The following is an 18,623-nucleotide window of genomic DNA, read 5'->3' on the forward strand; positions in this document are numbered from 1 at the left end:
CCCATGGTTACACAGCAGCTTATTTATATAAACTATAGTAGTTTCTGAAGAAAACACATCAGTTTTACCAGTGCAGCACAGGAGTACATTATAGGGCAGAGATACACAAGGAATGTTCAGGTGACTTTGAAAAACGAAGCGCTCCAAGTGCCAACCTGCTGGCGATTTTCATTCTACTAGGTGGGAAGGCAATTTGGGGAGATTAGTCGCCCCGAAGAAGAGGAGATTTGACGCCGGGCGACTAATATCCCCGAATCGCAGCGCGTCTCTGCCCATATTGTCATTTCTTTAAAATACTTCCTTTTTTGGTGTTACAGTTCCTTGTAGCCCTGCACAACCAACGAGCCTTGGGGGTCCTGAATGTAATGCCCGTTTTCCCATGTCATGCAGAGAAACACGACGCTATTCCATGAAGGTGTCAGTAACCATTATACATGACTAATTAATTCCTGCTGTCCCTGGGGCCCCAATACACAGCTTGTTTATCTGGCCCCATAAAGCCTGTCTGACAGGTTTATCTGGTCCATTAACCTTTCACCTTACATTCAACACACACCTACAAAAAGACATATATTTGCCGATACCGTGTCCTGGCTTCAAGTCATGTGATGTCCAGATACATAGTATATAGCTTGAATGAGTTCTTATGGGTCCATACTGCTTAATATAAGACTATTGTTATAAATGAGTGGCCTTTAGGGATTCCTCCTCTATAGTGAAGCCGTTCTGCATCGCTTCCTTCATTTTCAGTCCAGCCTCTTCTTCCCACAAAGGTTCTGCAGAAACCCGAGCCTCGACATTGAGCACCAAGTCATTACTCCTGTACCAAACTTGGGAGGATTTGCCCTTTTTCAGGGTCTTGCCGTCAATCTCGGAGTACGGGACCAGTTCGCGGCTGCAGCAGAGATGGGCGTCGCATTTTTCGGAGATGCACGGAGCACTGCACACCAGCGTCAGGTCCTTCTCGTCTGGAAACTCGGCCTGGATGGTCACGGCATGGATCCCCTCCTCGTGGAAGATTTTTCGTATGTCTTGGCTGGCGGTGGTGTGATTGGTGAAGTCCTGGAATTTGACATGGAGGGTGGCGATGTTCTTGCCGCTGGCGAGTTCCCAGATATGGATCTCATGGATGCTTTTAACCCCAGGAACTGAGGATAGTTTTTGACCTGGAAAACAAAACAAAAAATAACATTTGATTGGAATGAGGTATATATGAAGTGTGTATATGATCCTTACTTCCATGATGAGCAGTACTTAAAGGAACAGTTCAGTGTGAAAATAAAACGGGGTAAATAGATAGGCTGTGCAAAATAAAAAATATTTATAATATAGTCAGTTAGTCAAAAATGTAATGTATAAAGGCTGGAGTGACTGGATGTGTAACATAATAGTCAGAACACTACTTCCTGCTTTTCAGTTCTCTAACTCTGAGTAAGTCAGTGACTATAAGGGGGCCACATGGGACATAACTGTTCAGTGCGTTTGTAATTGATCCTCAGTATTTTGCTCAGATTCAAAAGCAACAGTTATGTCCCATGTGCTCCCCCCTCTCAAGTCTCTGATTGGTTACAGCCTGGTAGCCAGGGTAACCAATCAGTGGAAACCAAGAGAGCTGAAAAGCAGGAAGTAGTGTTCTGGCTATTATGTTACACATCCAGTCACTCCAGCCTTTATACATTACATTTTTGGCTAACTAACTATATTAGAAACATTTTTTATTTTGCACAGCCTATCTATTTACCCAGTTTTTATTTTTATACTGAACTGTTGCTTTAAAGGAGCAGTGCACCCCTTGCTTATTGTTATTTATTGAGCTAAACAGGGAAACCAAAATTCCTCCTTGCGAGATGATTAGATTCTCGGTGCATCTCCTGGATAATGGGATTCTGCTCATCTCTAAGCCACAAGAGTGAAGACATTTGGGAGGTATATGAAATTTGTATGTGATCCTTACTTTAATGATGAGCAGGTAGGCATCTGTGGAGCCCTGTACTTAAAGGAGCATGTTGAACATGAGTAAAATTAATATTGCTTTTGCTGAACACCATTTTTGCCTATTGCTTTAATTAATAAAAATCGATGCTTCTTGTTATTTGTTGAGCTAAACAGGGAAACCAAGGCTCCTCTATGTTTGGTCCTTGTGAGGCAGATGATTAGATTCTCTGTGCATCTCCTGCATAATGGGCTTCTGCTCATCTCTAAGCCACAAGAGTGGAGGGGTCTGCGATTTTCTAACTTGCCGGATAAATATATGGCCAGTTTTCACCCAGATGCTGAATGAACAGGACCCCCTAGGAGTGAGCCCCATACAGGGGCCAATAAACTGCCGAGTGGGCAGGGTCAGTATGTTTTATTGGCTCAGTGTATGGCCAGCGAATAGCAGCGTGATGGGCGGGCACAAGTGCTGAGTGTATGGCACTTATTGCCAAAGAATTTGTGTTGACTCATATGTAAATGTGCCCTCGTGTGCTGACTGTCATCAGAAGTACAAGTGTAGTGGAAATGCCGGTTTCCTCTACTTCTGCTTAAAGGGGGAAGTGAGTTCCCTGGCTCTCATGTGACTGTCTCGCTGGGTTATTCCTACTAAATCAGCTGTCTCTGTCTGGCTGGGGAGTCTAGATTAGCGCCCATTAGCCATCCTGCAGGACTCAGGGACAGAGAAAAGAGCTGATAGGCCAGAGCTTCATGTGAACTGTATCTACAGCAAATCAGATTTTTTCCTCCGCCCCCAATCACGTGAGAGCATGGTCCTTATTAAGGCAAGTCCTTATTAATGTATCTCAAGGTAAGACACCGATTTGTAAATGACGTGATTTAATTTTCCTTAATTGCCAGAAATTCACATTTATGTGATTTTTATTAAAACCCTTCAAATGCTAAAGAGGATAAAAACAATTCAAGGGGTGATTCACCTTTATGTTAACTTTTTAGCATGTTATAGAATGGCAAATTCTAATTGCCATGTATTATAGTTTTTGAATCATTTGCCCTCTTCATTTAACTCTTTCCACTTACAAGTGGGGGCCACTGACCCCATCTAAAAAAAAAACAAATGCTCTGTAAGGCTACAAATGTATTGTTATTGCTACTTATTATTAGTCATCTTTCTATTCAGGCCTCTCCTGTTCATATTTGAGTCTCAAATTCATATCGAAGCATGGTTGTTAGGTAACTTGGCGCTAGCAACCAAATTGCTGAAATTGTAAACTGGAGAGCTGCTAAATAAAAATCGAAATAACTCAAAAACAAGAAATAATAAAAAAAAAAACACAAATTGCAAATTGTCCCAGAATGTCTCTCTCTACATCATACTTGAGTTGAATAAGCCCTTTACATGAGCTCCAGTGCCGGATATGACTGGGAGGTAGGTAGCACTACTTACCAATCTCTCCCACTTGGACTCCTTCAGGGACCATCTGAAGCAAGATGTTGGCAGTCTCTTTGATGAGAGGGAAGGCAGAGAAGAGGATGATGCCGACCATCACCACGGTCAGGCTGGGGTCTATATAGCACTGCCAGTTACAGGGGGCGTCCTTATCCAAGGGGCGCACGTAAAAAATGACGGCAGTTACCACCACCACCACTGAGCCCAAGGCATCGCCCATCACATGGAGCATAACACCTGCAAGTACAGAAGAACGGAGTCAGTGAATTCATGAGTCGCATCGGCCAGTTACTGGTAGCGCACGGGAACACTTGCCTGTCTGTCCCAAACCCTCTCAGGTTATATCAACAAACACGGAGCAAACAAAGGGAGCAAAATAGTAAAGTATCCCAACATTGTGGATCATACGCTCGACGCGTTTCGTGGATTCTGAGGAAGTGGCGAGAAGCCACGAAACGCGTCAAGCGTATGATCCACAATGTTGGGATACTTTGTATTCGTTTAAGGATGGATTTAAACTTGGACTATTACAGGAGATATTTTATTACTATTTTGCTCCCTTTGTCTGCTGATAGAACGTGTACAATATATACCTGTGGGGATCAGGTTACACGTGAAGCACGGGGAGTTTTTTGGAAGGGGTGTCTGCTCCCTCGCTCCCCCAAACCCTCTCCAGCCCCAGCCAAAAACCTGCAGCTATATTGTTTTCATTGAAACTTTCTATTCAGACCCATTTCCGTTTATCTTTCAGCCTGATGTCCAGACAACTGCCTGGTTGCTAAGATAATGAAGCCCTAGCATCCACGTGTCAATTTCAAACTGGAGAGGTTCATAATGAAAAAAACATGGAACATCTCCTATAAAGACAATAATCAGCAATGTTAACTCCCCCATCCCATCAGTTAGTCACGGGTGGCTGGCTAGTCACGGGTGGTGGGAGTTGTAGTTCAATAACAGCCGGTATCAGACAAACAGGACCAATCCAAAAATCACAGAACTCCTACATACTGTTTTCTCCCAGCAGCGATATATCATAGCAACGTCTGTGCCAAAATGCTGAAGTCCGACTATTACTGCACCGGTTGTGTTTGTTCACTTGTACAGGTACAGGATCCATTATCCAGAAAACCAATATATAGAAAGCTCTGAATTACGGGAAGGCCATCTCCCATAGACTACATTTTAATCAAATATTTCAAATGTTTTACAGTGATTTCCTTTTTCTGTGTAATAATAAAACAGTAGCTTGTACTTGATCCCAACTTAGATATAATTAAAGAAGTTGATCACCTTCCAACACTTTTTTCAGTTCAGTTGGTTTCAGATTGTTCACCAGAAATAAAGACTTTTTCCCATTTACTTTACATTTTCTATGTTTGACTAATATTTGTGTAAAGTGTAATTTTTCACCTTCTAAAGCAGCTCTGGGAGGGGGGGGTCGCTGACCTTGTAAACTGTAAATTGATACACCAAGGACCAGGGCACACAGGCAGATTCGGAGTGATTCATTTTCCGAAGTCGCCCGAAATTGCCTCACGAGGAAACTTCAGGCGAGTTCGAAAAACAAATCGCTCCGAGTGCCATCCCGCCGGCAATTTTCATTTTAGCCAGTGGAAAGGCAGATACGGGGAGATTAGTCAGCCCGAAGAAAAGGAGATTTGTCGCCGGGCGACTAATCTCCCCGTATCTGCCTGTTTTCCCTGACCCTTATTATTTCTTATTTTTGTCCCTGCTGAGCAGAATCTCTGGGTTTCATTACAGGCAGCTGTTAGACTTGATACAATAGTTGCTGATACTCCAGAGATGCTGCTGAGAAATGTATCAACTAATGGAGCAAATTTGTAACAGTTCAGAATCTACAACTGAATTACTGAGCTGCCAGACTCAAACACCAGAGACACCAACATTCAACGTTAAACTTTGATTTTGGAAATATGGCAAAAAAATTAAAAATGGAAAGTCTGTTTCTGGAGAACAATCTGAAAACTGAACTGAAAAAAAAAAAAAAAAAAGTTTGGAAGGTGAACAACCCCTTTAAGGGTCAGGGCAGATGCTCAAATTCGAGCAGATTAGTCGCCTCTCTTCTTCGAGGCGACTAATCTTCCCGAACTGCCTCCCGTCGCCAAGAATGTAAATCGAGGGCGGAATGGCACTTGGAACGCTTCGTCTTCCGAAGTCGTTTGAAATTGCCTCACAACGAAACTTCAGGCGACTTCGGAAAACTAATTGCTCTGAGTGCCATCCCGCCGGCGATTTACATTCTAGCTGGTGGGAGGCAGTTTGGGGGGAATAAGAAGAAGAGGAGATTTGTCGCTTGACGACAAATCTCCCCGAATCTGAGTGTGTGCCCTAACCCTTATAGGAAAACAAGCCTATTGGGTTTATGTAAATGATTTAAAGTATGGAGATCTAAATTACGGAAAGACCCCTTATCTGGAAAAACCCAGCATTCTGGATAACAGGTCCCATATCTGTACTGGGAGGCCCACCTAGCGGACAGGAGCATTTGTTTGTTCTCCACTAGGGGGCAGAGCATTTAAAACACCCAATAATTGAGGAGGAAAGTGCCGTACCTCTAATATTCAGCGTCGACGCTTTGTTCCCCTCCTGCTTCTTTTCTTCATTCTCTGCATCCGCCTGTGGGGGGCTCATAGCATCACCTGTAGCCAAATAAGAGACGCTGTGTTGTGTATAAGTTCTACAAATAAAAGAAATACCAACATTTTTTTTTTTACATGAAATTAAATGCCGACACTGTGAGAGCCAATCGGATTTGGGCAGCTGATAAAACGACTGTACTTCGCGGGTTAATCGAGTGTTATTAACGGTAGCGACGACAGCTTCAAAGGCATTTATGGGTAATCACATGGCCATAGAGATAAGCCAATCATCAGTATGAGTCTATAGGGATCATGTAGTTTCATACATGACTAAAAATGACCCCTCCATTGAGTTTCCTGGTAATCGCTTGGACGGAAACACAGTCAGAATTGTGATAGGGATAAACAATGCACATGGCTTTAGAACCTCAGGTACTACAAGGCAAAAACACTGAGCATGATGGGAGATATAGTCCTAACATCCCAATACAAAATTTGCCTAACAAAAGAAAACATAATTGTAAGCAAATTTACAGTATATATTTGTTAAAGATATTCAGTGCTTTTAATGTTACAGTATTTGTAAAACCACTTGAAAGCTGCATTTGCTCAACTTCTGGTTCTTACTTTTAAAACAGTATTGCAAAAGTCTTAGTTCCCCAGCAAAGAGAGGTCTGTTATGGGGTGGATCACCTTTAAGTTAAGTTTTAGTATGTTATAGAATGGCTAATTCTAAGCAACTTTTCAATTGGTCTTCATTATTTATTTTTCATAGTTTTTGCATTATTTGCCTTCTTCTTCCGACTCTTTCCAGCTGTCAGCTGGGGGTCACTGACCCTATCTAAAAACAAACGCTCTGTAAGGTTACACATGTATTGTTATTGCTACTTTTTATGGCTTTCAACTTTCTATTTATGCCCTCTCCTATTTATATTCCAGTCTCTTATTCAAATCAGTGCATGGTTGCTAGGGTAATTTGGAGCCTAGCAACCAGAGTGCTGAAATTGCAAACCGGAGAGCTGCTGAATAAAAAAGTTAAATAAATCAAAAACCACAAATAATAAAAAATGAAAACCAAATGCAAATTGTCTCAGAATATCATTCTCTACATCATACTAAAAGTTAATTTAAAGGTGAACAACCTCTTTAATCAGCTGCCTTGTCTTACAGTAACAGTCTGGGCCACCAGGACAGAGAATGGAACAGGACAGACAAATGCTGTTTTCAATAGCAATACATGTACAAATAACTTAAACCCCATAGAAAATGTGTAATGAGTGTATTGCAAAGTTGCTTTGAATTATGTTTTCTGTTATTAGGCAAATTTTCATTTTGCGGGTTGACTTGCCCTTTAAAAGAGCAATAATAGGCAATAACACTCAGGCTACTGATAACAATAATAATAATATTTGGGGCCGTGAAGCCATCCATATGCCTGACCTAAAAGAGACTTCCCAAATTTCACCTTTAAAAGTGTAGGAACCCCAAGTCTGACCATATTCTTGAGCTAAGAGCAGCACAACACCCCAAAACCTGCTTTTTATAACTGAAGAGCACCTGCTTGGTTGTCCTCTAGTCCTCCCTGTCCGTCAGTTCTGTAGGGGGCGACATTAAGCTGGTGGTCGGAAGAGCTGGCACGTTCTAGCTCACTCTTGCGCCTGCAGAAGAATCGCACACAAGCGCTATAGTCTTGGAAGACCAACAGGCCCACAATGTTCACTAGTAGCCCCAGGGCCCCCACAATCAGGACCAGTGTGACATTATCGATCCTCTGGGGTTGGGCCAGTCTCAGCACCGAATCCACCAGGATAGTGAAGCACAAGGCGGTGAGGAAGACGGCGTTGCACAGGGCGCCCACCACCTCAGCTCTGGGATAACCGTAAGTGGCCCTGGGGCCCCGGCTCTTGCGCCGGGAAACCCGAGAGGCCGTGATGCCCACACACAGGGAGATGAGGTCGGACAGCATGTTGAACGAGTCCGAGATCAGGGCGATGGAGTTGCCAAGGTAACCGGACACGATCTCGGCCACAAAGAAGATCACGGTCAGGACCAGCATGAAAATCAGTCGGCACGTCTTGCCTGTGTAGCGGCCCATGGCCGGACAGGGTTCCCAAAATGATGGCTGATCCCAATGTTATTAATTGGAAAAAAGATAAATATATAGGAAGGCCGGTATTTTTTTTCCAGAAAAGGTGACAACCCTATGTACAGAGGAAAAGTCAATGTTATATATAGGGTCAGGGGTGTCACTATTACACTGGGCCCCTGTACAAGATCACAGTTTAGATTGTGACATCAGATGAGGGGACCCAGGATTAAAGAAAAAAAATCGACACCCACCAAATATAAAAAAAGGAGTGTTGTTAGTAGAGCAGGTGGGGCCCTTGTGGGTCGCGGAGCAGAGCTGGGGGCTCATACACAGGAGGTGCCTGGGAATCCCCTGAAGACAGAAATGTGGGGTCGTTCTCAGGTGAGACGGAAGTTTGATTTCCTATGAGAGACGCGGCGAGGAATTCAGCAGCAGTTCCGCAGGTGTCTCGTGTAGGACGAGCAGAGGAGCTAGTGCTGAGCTGGAGGCAGCGGCGGGTTTATAAGGGAGAGATAAGAGAGGCGCATGAGCTCATCACTCCCTCCCACCCGCCTCTCTTTTTTCCCGATACACCTGCCGGGCACGTAGGCAGCGACTGTGTGTGACATCAACACGTGACATCAGCGGCCGAAGCCTGAGCCCCTCCTATTCCTCCCCCTATAGGTGTCCGGCTCTCTACGTCATTATCCGTGTCCCTCCGCAGTGAGAAGGTCACCGGAAGCGTTTGCTCCGAGTCTCCAGTCTGCGCTCTGCGGCCCTTCAGCCTCACACCCGCCCCGTTATACCGCCCAAAAGCTGCTCGGGTGGGAGCCGTGGGGTTAAATGAGCAAGGGGAGTACATCCATCTCTATTACATGGGAGATCTGTTATTACACTACAACTCCCAGCAGCATCCTCTGATAATGGAGACTGGGGAGAATGTTGGGAGTTGTTGTTCAAAGGGGTGATTAACTTATAGCAACTTTCTAAGCAACTTTCCAACTGGCCTTTCTTCTTCTCACTCTTTGCAGCTTTCCAAAGGGGGTGACTGACCCCATCTATAAACAAATGCTCTGTAAGGATACAAATGTATTGTTATTACTACTTTTTATTCCTCATCTTTCTATTCAGGCCTCTCATATTCATATTTCAGTCTCTTATTCAAATCAATGCATGGTTGCTAAGGGAATTTGGACACTAGCAACCAGAGTGCAAACTGGAGAGCTGCTGAATAAAAAGCTAAATAACTCAAAAACCACAAATAAAAAATGAAAACCAATGGCAAATTGTCTCAGAATATCCCTCTGTACATCACACTAACAGTTAATTTAAAGGCGAACAACCCCTTTAATAACAGCAGCAGACAACTGTTTTAAAGGGGCGGTTCACCTTTAAGGTAACTTTTAGTATGTTATAGAATGTCCGATTCTAAGCAACTTTTTAATTGGTCTTCATTATTTATTTTTTTATGGTTTCTAAATTATTTGCCTTCTTCTTCTGACTCTTTCCAGCTTTCAAATGGGAGTCACTGACCCCATCTAAAAAACAAACGCTCTGTAAGGCTACAAATGTATTGTTATTGCTAATTTTTATTATTCATTTTTCTATTCAGGCTTCTCCTGTTCATATTCCAGTCTCTTGTTCGAATCAATGCATGGTTGCTAGGGTCATTTGGAACCTAACAACCACATTGCTTAAAATGCAAATTGAAGAGCTGCTGAATAAAAAGCCCAATAACTCAAAAACCTTAAATAATAAAAAATGAAAACCAACTGCAAAATATCTATGAATATCACTCTCTACATCATACTAAAAGTAATCTCAAAGGTGAACAAATATATAGTAATATAATATATAATAATATATAATAACATAAGATACATATATATATATATAATACACAAAAGCCATGAATATCCTGTAAATTATATCCTTATAAACGGTGAGTTCTGATGTCATTTCTGTCACATGACTCACTGAAACTTGTGTATTATAATAAATAAAGTACCCCCAGTTGCAAAATATGAGGATATTAGAAGTTACCTCGGAGTTCCATGACCTGTATAAAAACACTCAGCCTTCAGCCTCATACTTTTATTTGGTCATGAAACTCGTCGGTAACTTATAATATCCTTATATTTTACAAGAGGGGGTAATTTATTCACTATATAATATAATATAGTAAGACACTAAAGCACCCCATAGGCCTGAACACTTGTAGCTGCAGGTAGTTCGTATAGTTAGAGTATAGTAGCCCTAATACTAATCACAGATGCTTAGAGTTAGAGAAAGCAGCAACTATCGGGTGAGCTGGAAGAATAGGGGGTCACAGTGTGAATTTGAGTTTAATGGTCCCTAACATGATTTTGCTGTGTGGGCCAGTAGCCAGTTAATTTGTAGCTTTAGTCAATGCTTCCTATTGAGCAAGTGACCTGGCCCATAAGGAGCTCTGATTGTAAAGCTGGCCATAGATGTTGAGATTTTTAAAAGATCAGATCCTGATCGTGAGACCACGATCTTCTCGGAACGATCGTACGAATTGTCCATCAACTAAAAAGACCAATTTGCCAGGAAAACAAAGGGGAGCTGCCTGCTTGGCCCTGCAAACATAAATAGATTGCACTGGGACCGACAAAGATTTTTTGACCTGGCCGATCAATTTCCTGACAGATGTCAGGGCAAAAAAAATTGTAAGATGTACGATCGTTCGAATCCCACTAACCGCACGATAATTTCGAAGGATTGGTCGGACTACGCTAAAATCGGTCGTTCGGTAAGAGAAATCTTTGCGTCTATGGGGAGCTTTAAGCAATTTATTTTTTGCATCCAAAGCACCTCTGTCTCTAGGTCAAAATGTAACTGTAGATATCGCTATTCACACTAGGTGGCGCTGCTGCTGTATACGTGAATTTCACACTCATTCTGTGGGTCATTGATCTCCTGAGAATGGATATGTTTTTTCCTGGGGTACTTGGGATGGCCTTTCATCCTGCACCCCCCTTCCTCCCCAGCTAAGGCAGTGTCCAAAAAGTACGACCATTACGAATAACTGCAAACAGTAACTGGGAACAGTTCAAGGGTATCACTTCCCCGGGTGGAAAATAAGATCAATATAATAATAACATGAGATTGTAGTTTTCAACATCATATATAGGCCCTCTCTATAAAGAGATTAACCCTCGGCTACCCAGGACGACACAGAAGTCTAATCCTGGTTATAGACTCAGAAATGCCAGACTTAGTATCAGTTAACACCTCTGCCTAATTTTGCCACTTTTCAAAAGGAAAATGATTGTCCAGATCATGATCAGTCAGAGGCTGCCGGGAATCAGTAAAACAGGTTATTTTTGGGGTCAGGGCACACGCTCAGATTTGGGGAGATTAGTCGCCGGACGACAAATCTCCTCTTCTTCGGGGCGACTAATCTCCCCGAACTGCCTCCCCGCCGGCTAAAATGTAAATCACCGGTGGGATGGCATTCGGAGCGCTTCGTTTTCCAAAGTCGCTCAAAGTTGGCTCACAAGGAAACCGGCGACTTCGGAAAACAAAGCGCTCTGAATGCCATCCCACCGGCGATTTACATTCTAGCCGACGAGAGGCAGTTCGGAACCTTAGTGTTGCCGATCACCATACAGAAAAGGCATCAACCCAAAGACATCAGCTTTCCCCATGATTTTTAAAGGGGTTGTTCACCTTTAAATTAACTTTTAGTATGATCGAGATCAATTTGCAATTGGTTTTCTTTTTTTATTATTTGTGGTTTTTGAGTTATTTCGCTTTTTATTCAGCAGCTCTCCAGTTTTCACTTTCATCAGTCTGGTTGCTAAGGTACAGATTACCCTAGCAACATGCATTGATTTGAATAAGAGACTGGAATATGAAGAGGAGCGGCCTGAATAGAAAGAGGAGTGATAAAAAGTAGCAATGACAATACAGTACATGTGTAGCCTTACAGAGCATTTGTTCTTTACATGGGGTGAGTGACCCACATTTGAAAGTTGGGGAGAGTCAGAAGAAGAAGGCAAAAAATTTAAAGACTAAAAAAAAGGTAGCAAAGAATTAGCCATTCTATAACAGACTAGACATTAGGGGGCACATTTACTAATGGTCGAATATCGAGAGTTAATGAACCCTCGATATTCGACTGTCGAAGTAAAATCCTTCGACTTAGAATATCGTAGTCTAAGGATTTACCGCAAATATTTCGATCGATCGAAGGAAAAATAGTTTTAATCCATCGATCGAACGAAATTCCTTCGATCAGAAAATTGCTAGAAAGCCTATGGGGGCCTTCCCCATAGGCTAACATTGTACCTCGGTAGGTTTTAGTTGGCAAAGTAGGGGGTCGAAGTTTTTTTTAAAGAGACAGTACTATGACTATCGAATGGTCGAATAGTCGAACGTTTTTTAGTTCGAATCGCTCGATTCTAAGTCGTAGTCGAAGGTTGAAGTAGCCAATTCGATGGTCAAGGTAGCCAAAAAAAACATTCGAAATTCGAAGTATTTTTTCTTCTATTCCTTCCCTCGAGCTAAGTAAATGAGCCCCTAGGTGAACCACCCCTTGCAGTTTTATAATGTAAAATGGAATAAGTTCTTAAAACTCCCAAATATGACAGGACACAGGCAGTGTTGGACTGGACCACGGGGAGACCAGGAAACTCCCGGTGGGCCCAGGTGTCAGTGGGCCTCTTGCTTCTAACTATGGCCTATTTCATGGTCATTCCTTATTTCTGTATGGGGAAAAATAGACTTAATAATGAAAGAATAAAGTATAGTAATTTGGTAGAAAAATCTAGAAGAATAAAGAGGTTAAGTGAGGAGTGGAGGATTAGGAATAATAGTTTAGAAAGTGGGCCCGCGGTCTAAGGTGTTCTGGTGGGCCCAGTCTGACACTGGCCACAGTAATTGGGTTAGCAGCTGTCTGCACCCCCTTAACTGTATTGGGGATTGAGTAAGAGACAACAATAGCCTTGAAATGCACCTTTCCTGTAAATGCAAGCTCCTGTGACTCTTACCAAGAACATCATTAAGTTGTTTGCTCTACAGTTACCCCTGTACCCCCTTTCTGGCTGCACCATGCAGTATTTTATGACCTTATTCACAGTATAGGTACCTTACTATGGTAATACTAGAGGTAGCAGAACTAATACTGAGCGGGTCTAGTTGCATGATGTGCACCTTGGCCCCCTCCCCTCCCAAAATGCGGGCACATGAACTTCCTCACCCACGATGAGAAGACGTCCTGTCTCCTGTGGGTGCAGGCCCGGGTACAGTAGTTATGATACTATGTAGTAAGCAGAAGCAACTGCCTATGTGTGGTCCTCCTCCGGGCTGCGCTCCCACCCTGTTGTGCACAAGGTGGGGGTACAGCCTGGAGGAGGGGCTGCAAGATAGCGACCAGCGTGGGGGACAGGAAGGAGCAAGTCACCTGTAGGGAGTAGGTATTCTGTGTTGGCAGCAGGGTGGGTGTGAAAGGTGGTGGTGGATGTGAGCAGTGGGTGGGGGGATATATAGGCCAGGGCACTGGTGATATTTGGGGGGCAGCACTAATTAGGGCATGAAGGAAGATGCTGCTGGTCACTCATTAGAAATAAGGGAAGTAGGACCTCAATTACTTCCTGACTGATCCTTATAGTAAGTCAATGGGGGTCATTTACAATTATCCCAGGTGCACCAAGAAGGGGATACAATTCACGGCTCGCACCTATTCGTCAATGACCCCCTTCTGGGTTTAGTCACTGATCCTGTTCCAACAGACCATGGCATGTCACAAGAGGCTGGCATTCTATTACAGGTATGGGACCTCTTATCCAGAATGCTCGGGACCTGGGGTTTTCCAGATAACAGATCTTTCTATAATTTGGATCTTCATATCTTAAACAGATGCTGACACCAGAAATTGAACCTTTTTTTTACCTCTACCATAAAATTGACTTTGCATGCTTCTTATAATTTTGCCATAAAGTATTTGCCCATAAAGTATATTTTATCAGCATGACCTATAGGTAACTTTTAGGGGCCCATTTACTTAGCTTGAGTGAAGGAATGAATAAAGAAAACTTTGAATTTCGAAAAAAAAAATTTGGCTACTTCGACCTTCGACTTCGAATTGAACGATTCGGACTAAAAATCATTCGACTATTCGATAGTCGAAGTACTGTCTCTTTAAGAAAAAACTTTGACCCCCTAGTTCGCCACCTAAAAGCTATCGAAGTCAATGTTAGCCTATGGGGAAGGTCCCCATAGGCTTAGCTAGCTTTTATTGGTCGAAGAAAAATCGTTCGATGGATTAAAATCCTTTGAATCGAACAATTCGAATCAAACGATTTTTCGTTCGATCGAACGAATAGCGCTAAATCCTTCGACTTCGATATTCGAAGGATTTAACTTCGACAGTCGAATATCGAGAGTTAATTAACCCTCGATATTCGACCCTAAGTAAATGTGCCCCTTAATGTACATTCATATTTTAAAAAGTGTTTTTTGTCAGTATCACTTTAAGTCGACTAAAAAATCATGTAAACATTAAACAAACCCAATAGGCTGGTTTTGCTTCCAATAAGGAGTAATTATATCTTAGTTGGGATCAAGTACAAGCGACTGTTTTATTATTACAGAGAAAAAGGAAATCATTTTTAAAATTGATTATTTGATTATAATAGAGTCTATGGGAGACAGCCTTTCCGTAATTCGAGGCTTTCTGGATATGGGGTTTCCGGATAATGGATCCCATACCTGAACTGCTTTTTTAGGCTACTAACTTAAAGGGGAACTCCATCCATAGTGTAAAAATACAAATTTCATAGAGAAAATAAATACATTTACAAATCATTTGATATTATGAATAAATGCACATCGGGAAGTTTCTTAGATTTTTTTTGTATTACAGTGAAACCTCAGTTTTACATCCCCTGATTTGAAGTTTTCCCGCATTTTAGCCAGTTTTTTTTTTCTGGTCCCACCAATATATAATGCATAATGAACTTCCCTGATTTTTACATTTTCATTTTATTGTATTTTTTAATGTATTTGTATGGAGTCCTCCTTTCATGCAAGGTGATTGTCAAAGGAGAAACAAACCCTTAATAAAAAAAAACCCTAACCCTCTACTCTACATAGACCCCTCTCCCTCCTCCCCCCTGCCCCCCTGAGCAAATGCCCACTCTTTACTTGTCCCTCCGTGCAGATTCTGTCCAGCGGAGTTCACGGGCGCCATCTTCTTCTCTACGTTAATCTTCGGAATGAGACTGACAAAGCAGCGAATGCGCAGTTGGATCGATTTTCTGTTTCTCAACAACTGCGCATGTGCAGAGGGGTAAGTAAGTTAGGGGTATGTTGTTTCTCCTTTAAAGGGGTGGTTCACCTTTAAGATAATTTTAGTATGTTATAGAATGTCCAATTCTAAGCAACTATTTAATTGGTCTTCATTATTTTTTTTTTTATAGTTTCTAAATTATTTGCCTTCTCCTTCTGACTCTTTCCAGCTTTCAAATGGGGGGTCACTGACCCCATCTAAAAAACAAATGCTCTGTAAGGCTACAAATGTATTGTTATTGCTACTTTTTATTCCTCATCTTTCTATTTTGCTCCCTTATTTATTGTTTTATAGTTTTTTAATTATTTGCCTTTTTCTTTGGACTCTTTCCAGCTTTCAAATGGGGTCACTGACCCCATCTAAAAAACAAGTGCTCTGTAAGACTACACATTTATTGTTATTGCTACTTTTTATTACGGGTCTTTCTACTCAGGCCTCTCCTATTCATATTCCAGTCTCTTATTCAATTCAGTGCATGGTTGCTAGGGTAATTTGGACCATAGCAACCAGATGGCTGAAATTGCAAACTGGAGAGCTGCTGAATAAAAAGCTAAATAACTCAAAAAGCAAAAAAAAAAAAACAACTGCAAATTGTCTCAGAATATCATTCTCTGCATCATACTAAGAGTTAATTTAAAGGAGAATAAGCCCTTTCAAAGTTTTTACTACTTCAGAGCTTAATTTCCCAGCCCCTGATTCTGAAGACTAAAGGGGAAATTTACTGCTAGCAACAGTGAAACACCTCCGTCTGCAGGCTATGGTATATGCCGCCATTAAGGTGAGGGGTCCTCTATATATCATTGCTCTTCCTACCAAGCCAGCAGCAAATGAAAATGACCAACCAATGTTTGTAAATGTGTTTTATTGAAACTGATCTGTACATAGAGCTAAATCCATAAATACAATGCAGTTGCGGATAAGTACAACGACCAACCCATATGTACTTCCCACCCGGGAAACCCCAATTACTATGGAGTAACCTTTAAATTCCAGCGAGAACGACATGCTCTGTGATTAGATTCTGTTTCTGAGTGCAGAATGGCTTGAACTTTAGAGCCAATATAAAGGGCAGCCTTGGCACAGTGCAATAGACTCGGGCTCGAGATAAGTCCCTGCGACGGAACAGATCAGAGTGCCATTGAGATTTCACAACGACATGATTAAATAATTAAGGGTTCTGTTAAAATTACAGTGACGTGTAATACAGGGGCCAAATTCCTCTCTATGCCAATATTAAGAGATAAATTACAGTAATGGGCAGACATGTCAGAAAATGAAATACATCATCTGAAAAATATTATACTAGTCAAGATAAGCTCCTATTCATTAAAGGGGATCTAAACCCAAATGGAATGCATATTTACACAGAGTGCTCCACTAGTTCACATTACATTTACTATTTTTCTAATATATTGAAACCGCTAATACCATTCTGAGAGTTGCTGAAGGGCTGATATTAGCAAGCTAAAATATTCATGAATGACTGTTAACGAATATTAGAACACTTTGTATAAAATCAAAAGCATTCTGAGTTACTTTATATGAAGGTTTTAATGCCCTCTAAACATCTGAAGGGATATAACCGAGACCCTAGTAAAAGAGTCCTTCCGAGAAGTGAAATGGGAAATACCGTAACGTTTATGAAACCGCCAGCCTGGGAGCTTCCGTTACAAACACAAAGATAAAAACAGACAGAGCATCACAAGTCTGATATCTGTGCTCCAATTCACCATCTTGTTTAGGCACCACCAGAGCTTGACATCTTCACTTCATGTGTCCATATGTACTCAGATACAGAAGAGGCTCTGATGCCAACACATGGTCATGGGATGGCTCTCCATATAAAGGGGACCACATGAACGTTTTGTTGATCTGTAACAACCCCAAGTCCCAATTCTATTCACCAGCAAAGCAAAAATAGTAGCCTAGTTTCCCATTTTGAATAACATGGTTTAACAGGTTTCAAGGGGTTTTTTTTTGGCCAAGGCGAAGTCAATAAATGCATTTAAGCTCATTACTGTTGCTTCTGTAATTATTCACTGCATAAAGTTCATGATCATTTACCTGTCTCTAGGTCTTCGGCCTTATCTGGCATTTTTGGGAAGCAGCAGTCCATGAATATGACATAGTTGAGCACGTTGATGGCCAGCCCAACGATCCCGGCAATGAGAACCAACAGGGCGTTCTCTGTCTTTTCTGGGCCGATGTATCTTTTGATGGCTTCAATGAGGATGCTGAACATTAGGGCGGCAGCAAAGATGGAATTTCCAAAGGCTCCGACTACATCGGCTCGCAGGAACCCAAAGGTGCTTCTTTTGTGCCATTGTATGCGGCTAAGTCGCATTCCTACCAAGCCAATGAGCATGGAAATAAGATGGGACAGAACCGCAAAGGCATCAGAGGAGAGCGAAAGGGAATTTCCTACATACCCAATGGCCAGCTCGCCTATAAAAAGGAAAAAACTTACAACGCACATAAAAATGAGTCGTGCGGCTCTTCCAGTGTATCGAGACATGGCTCTGCTCTTCTCTGCTGCCTGTGCCGAGACTGAACGCTCTGCAAAGTTACAGCCTGGGAGCACCTTTTATGTTTCCTAATCTCTGCCTAGAATGTTAGGAAATCGTTTTACAGCGCCATAAAATAATCACTTCTCCAGAAAGGGCAATCTGCGAGAACGTACGGCCATGGCCATGCCAAGCAAAGCCCATCAACCTCTTATGGGACAAAAGTTTGGTTTGTGTAAAAAAAACTGTTGCAGAACATAAGGTGAAATAGCGACAGCAAAGTAAACAACTGACACCTCGGTGGGAAAAGGAATGTCCCGTGATATGAAGAACAAACTCCATGAGATTTATACTCATTAATGGGACATCATGTCCTAATAAAATGTAAGAGTGTTATCACTGGATTGAGCAGGTGAGGGGTTTTTTTATATTTACATAATTTTGCCCATCATATTGGGTTGACTAGTTTTAGATTCGGAAAACACAGCAAATCTACTCTATGGCTCCATTGTCTGTGAATGCTTGACTTCAATCAGTAGGAGACAATGAGAGTCAATGGCATTCATCCCACTCTGGAAATAGATCTTCTCTAGTAAGTGGAGGTGGATACCCAACACCACAAGGGAGAGCTGGAGAGAGATTCAGAATATGGTTGGCAAGAAATAGGACTAGCCAGGGATCCATGCTATAAGGCCATCCTGTGGATTGTAGCAGAAGTAGAGTGTGACAGGCTGGGGGGGGACTGCACCCC

At 42.1% G+C, this 18,623-nt stretch overlaps 1 protein-coding gene across 2 annotated transcripts; it reads right to left on the reverse strand.

Moving 5' to 3' along the window:
- Positions 1-201: 201 nt before the first annotated feature.
- On the reverse strand, positions 202-17,910 carry slc30a10.L (solute carrier family 30 member 10 L homeolog). Of its 2 annotated transcripts, none has more exons than XM_041562549.1 (4): positions 17,433-17,910; positions 5,959-6,045; positions 3,383-3,622; positions 202-1,166 (listed from the first exon to the last, which is right to left on the reverse strand). In XM_041562549.1, the coding sequence occupies exons 1-4, from the start codon at positions 17,881-17,883 to the stop codon at positions 679-681; spliced, it is 1,266 nt and encodes a 421-aa protein (XP_041418483.1). In that variant the 5' UTR covers positions 17,884-17,910; the 3' UTR covers positions 202-678. The 2 variants fall into 2 exon arrangements, with proteins under 2 accessions (XP_041418483.1, XP_018118104.1); XM_018262615.2 differs by lacking the exon at positions 17,433-17,910 and adding an exon at positions 7,543-8,725.
- Positions 17,911-18,623: the final 713 nt, after the last annotated feature.

Source organism: Xenopus laevis, chromosome 5L (genome assembly GCF_017654675.1).
Source record: "Xenopus laevis strain J_2021 chromosome 5L, Xenopus_laevis_v10.1, whole genome shotgun sequence".
In the NCBI taxonomy this organism is placed as follows: domain Eukaryota; kingdom Metazoa; phylum Chordata; class Amphibia; order Anura; family Pipidae; genus Xenopus; species Xenopus laevis.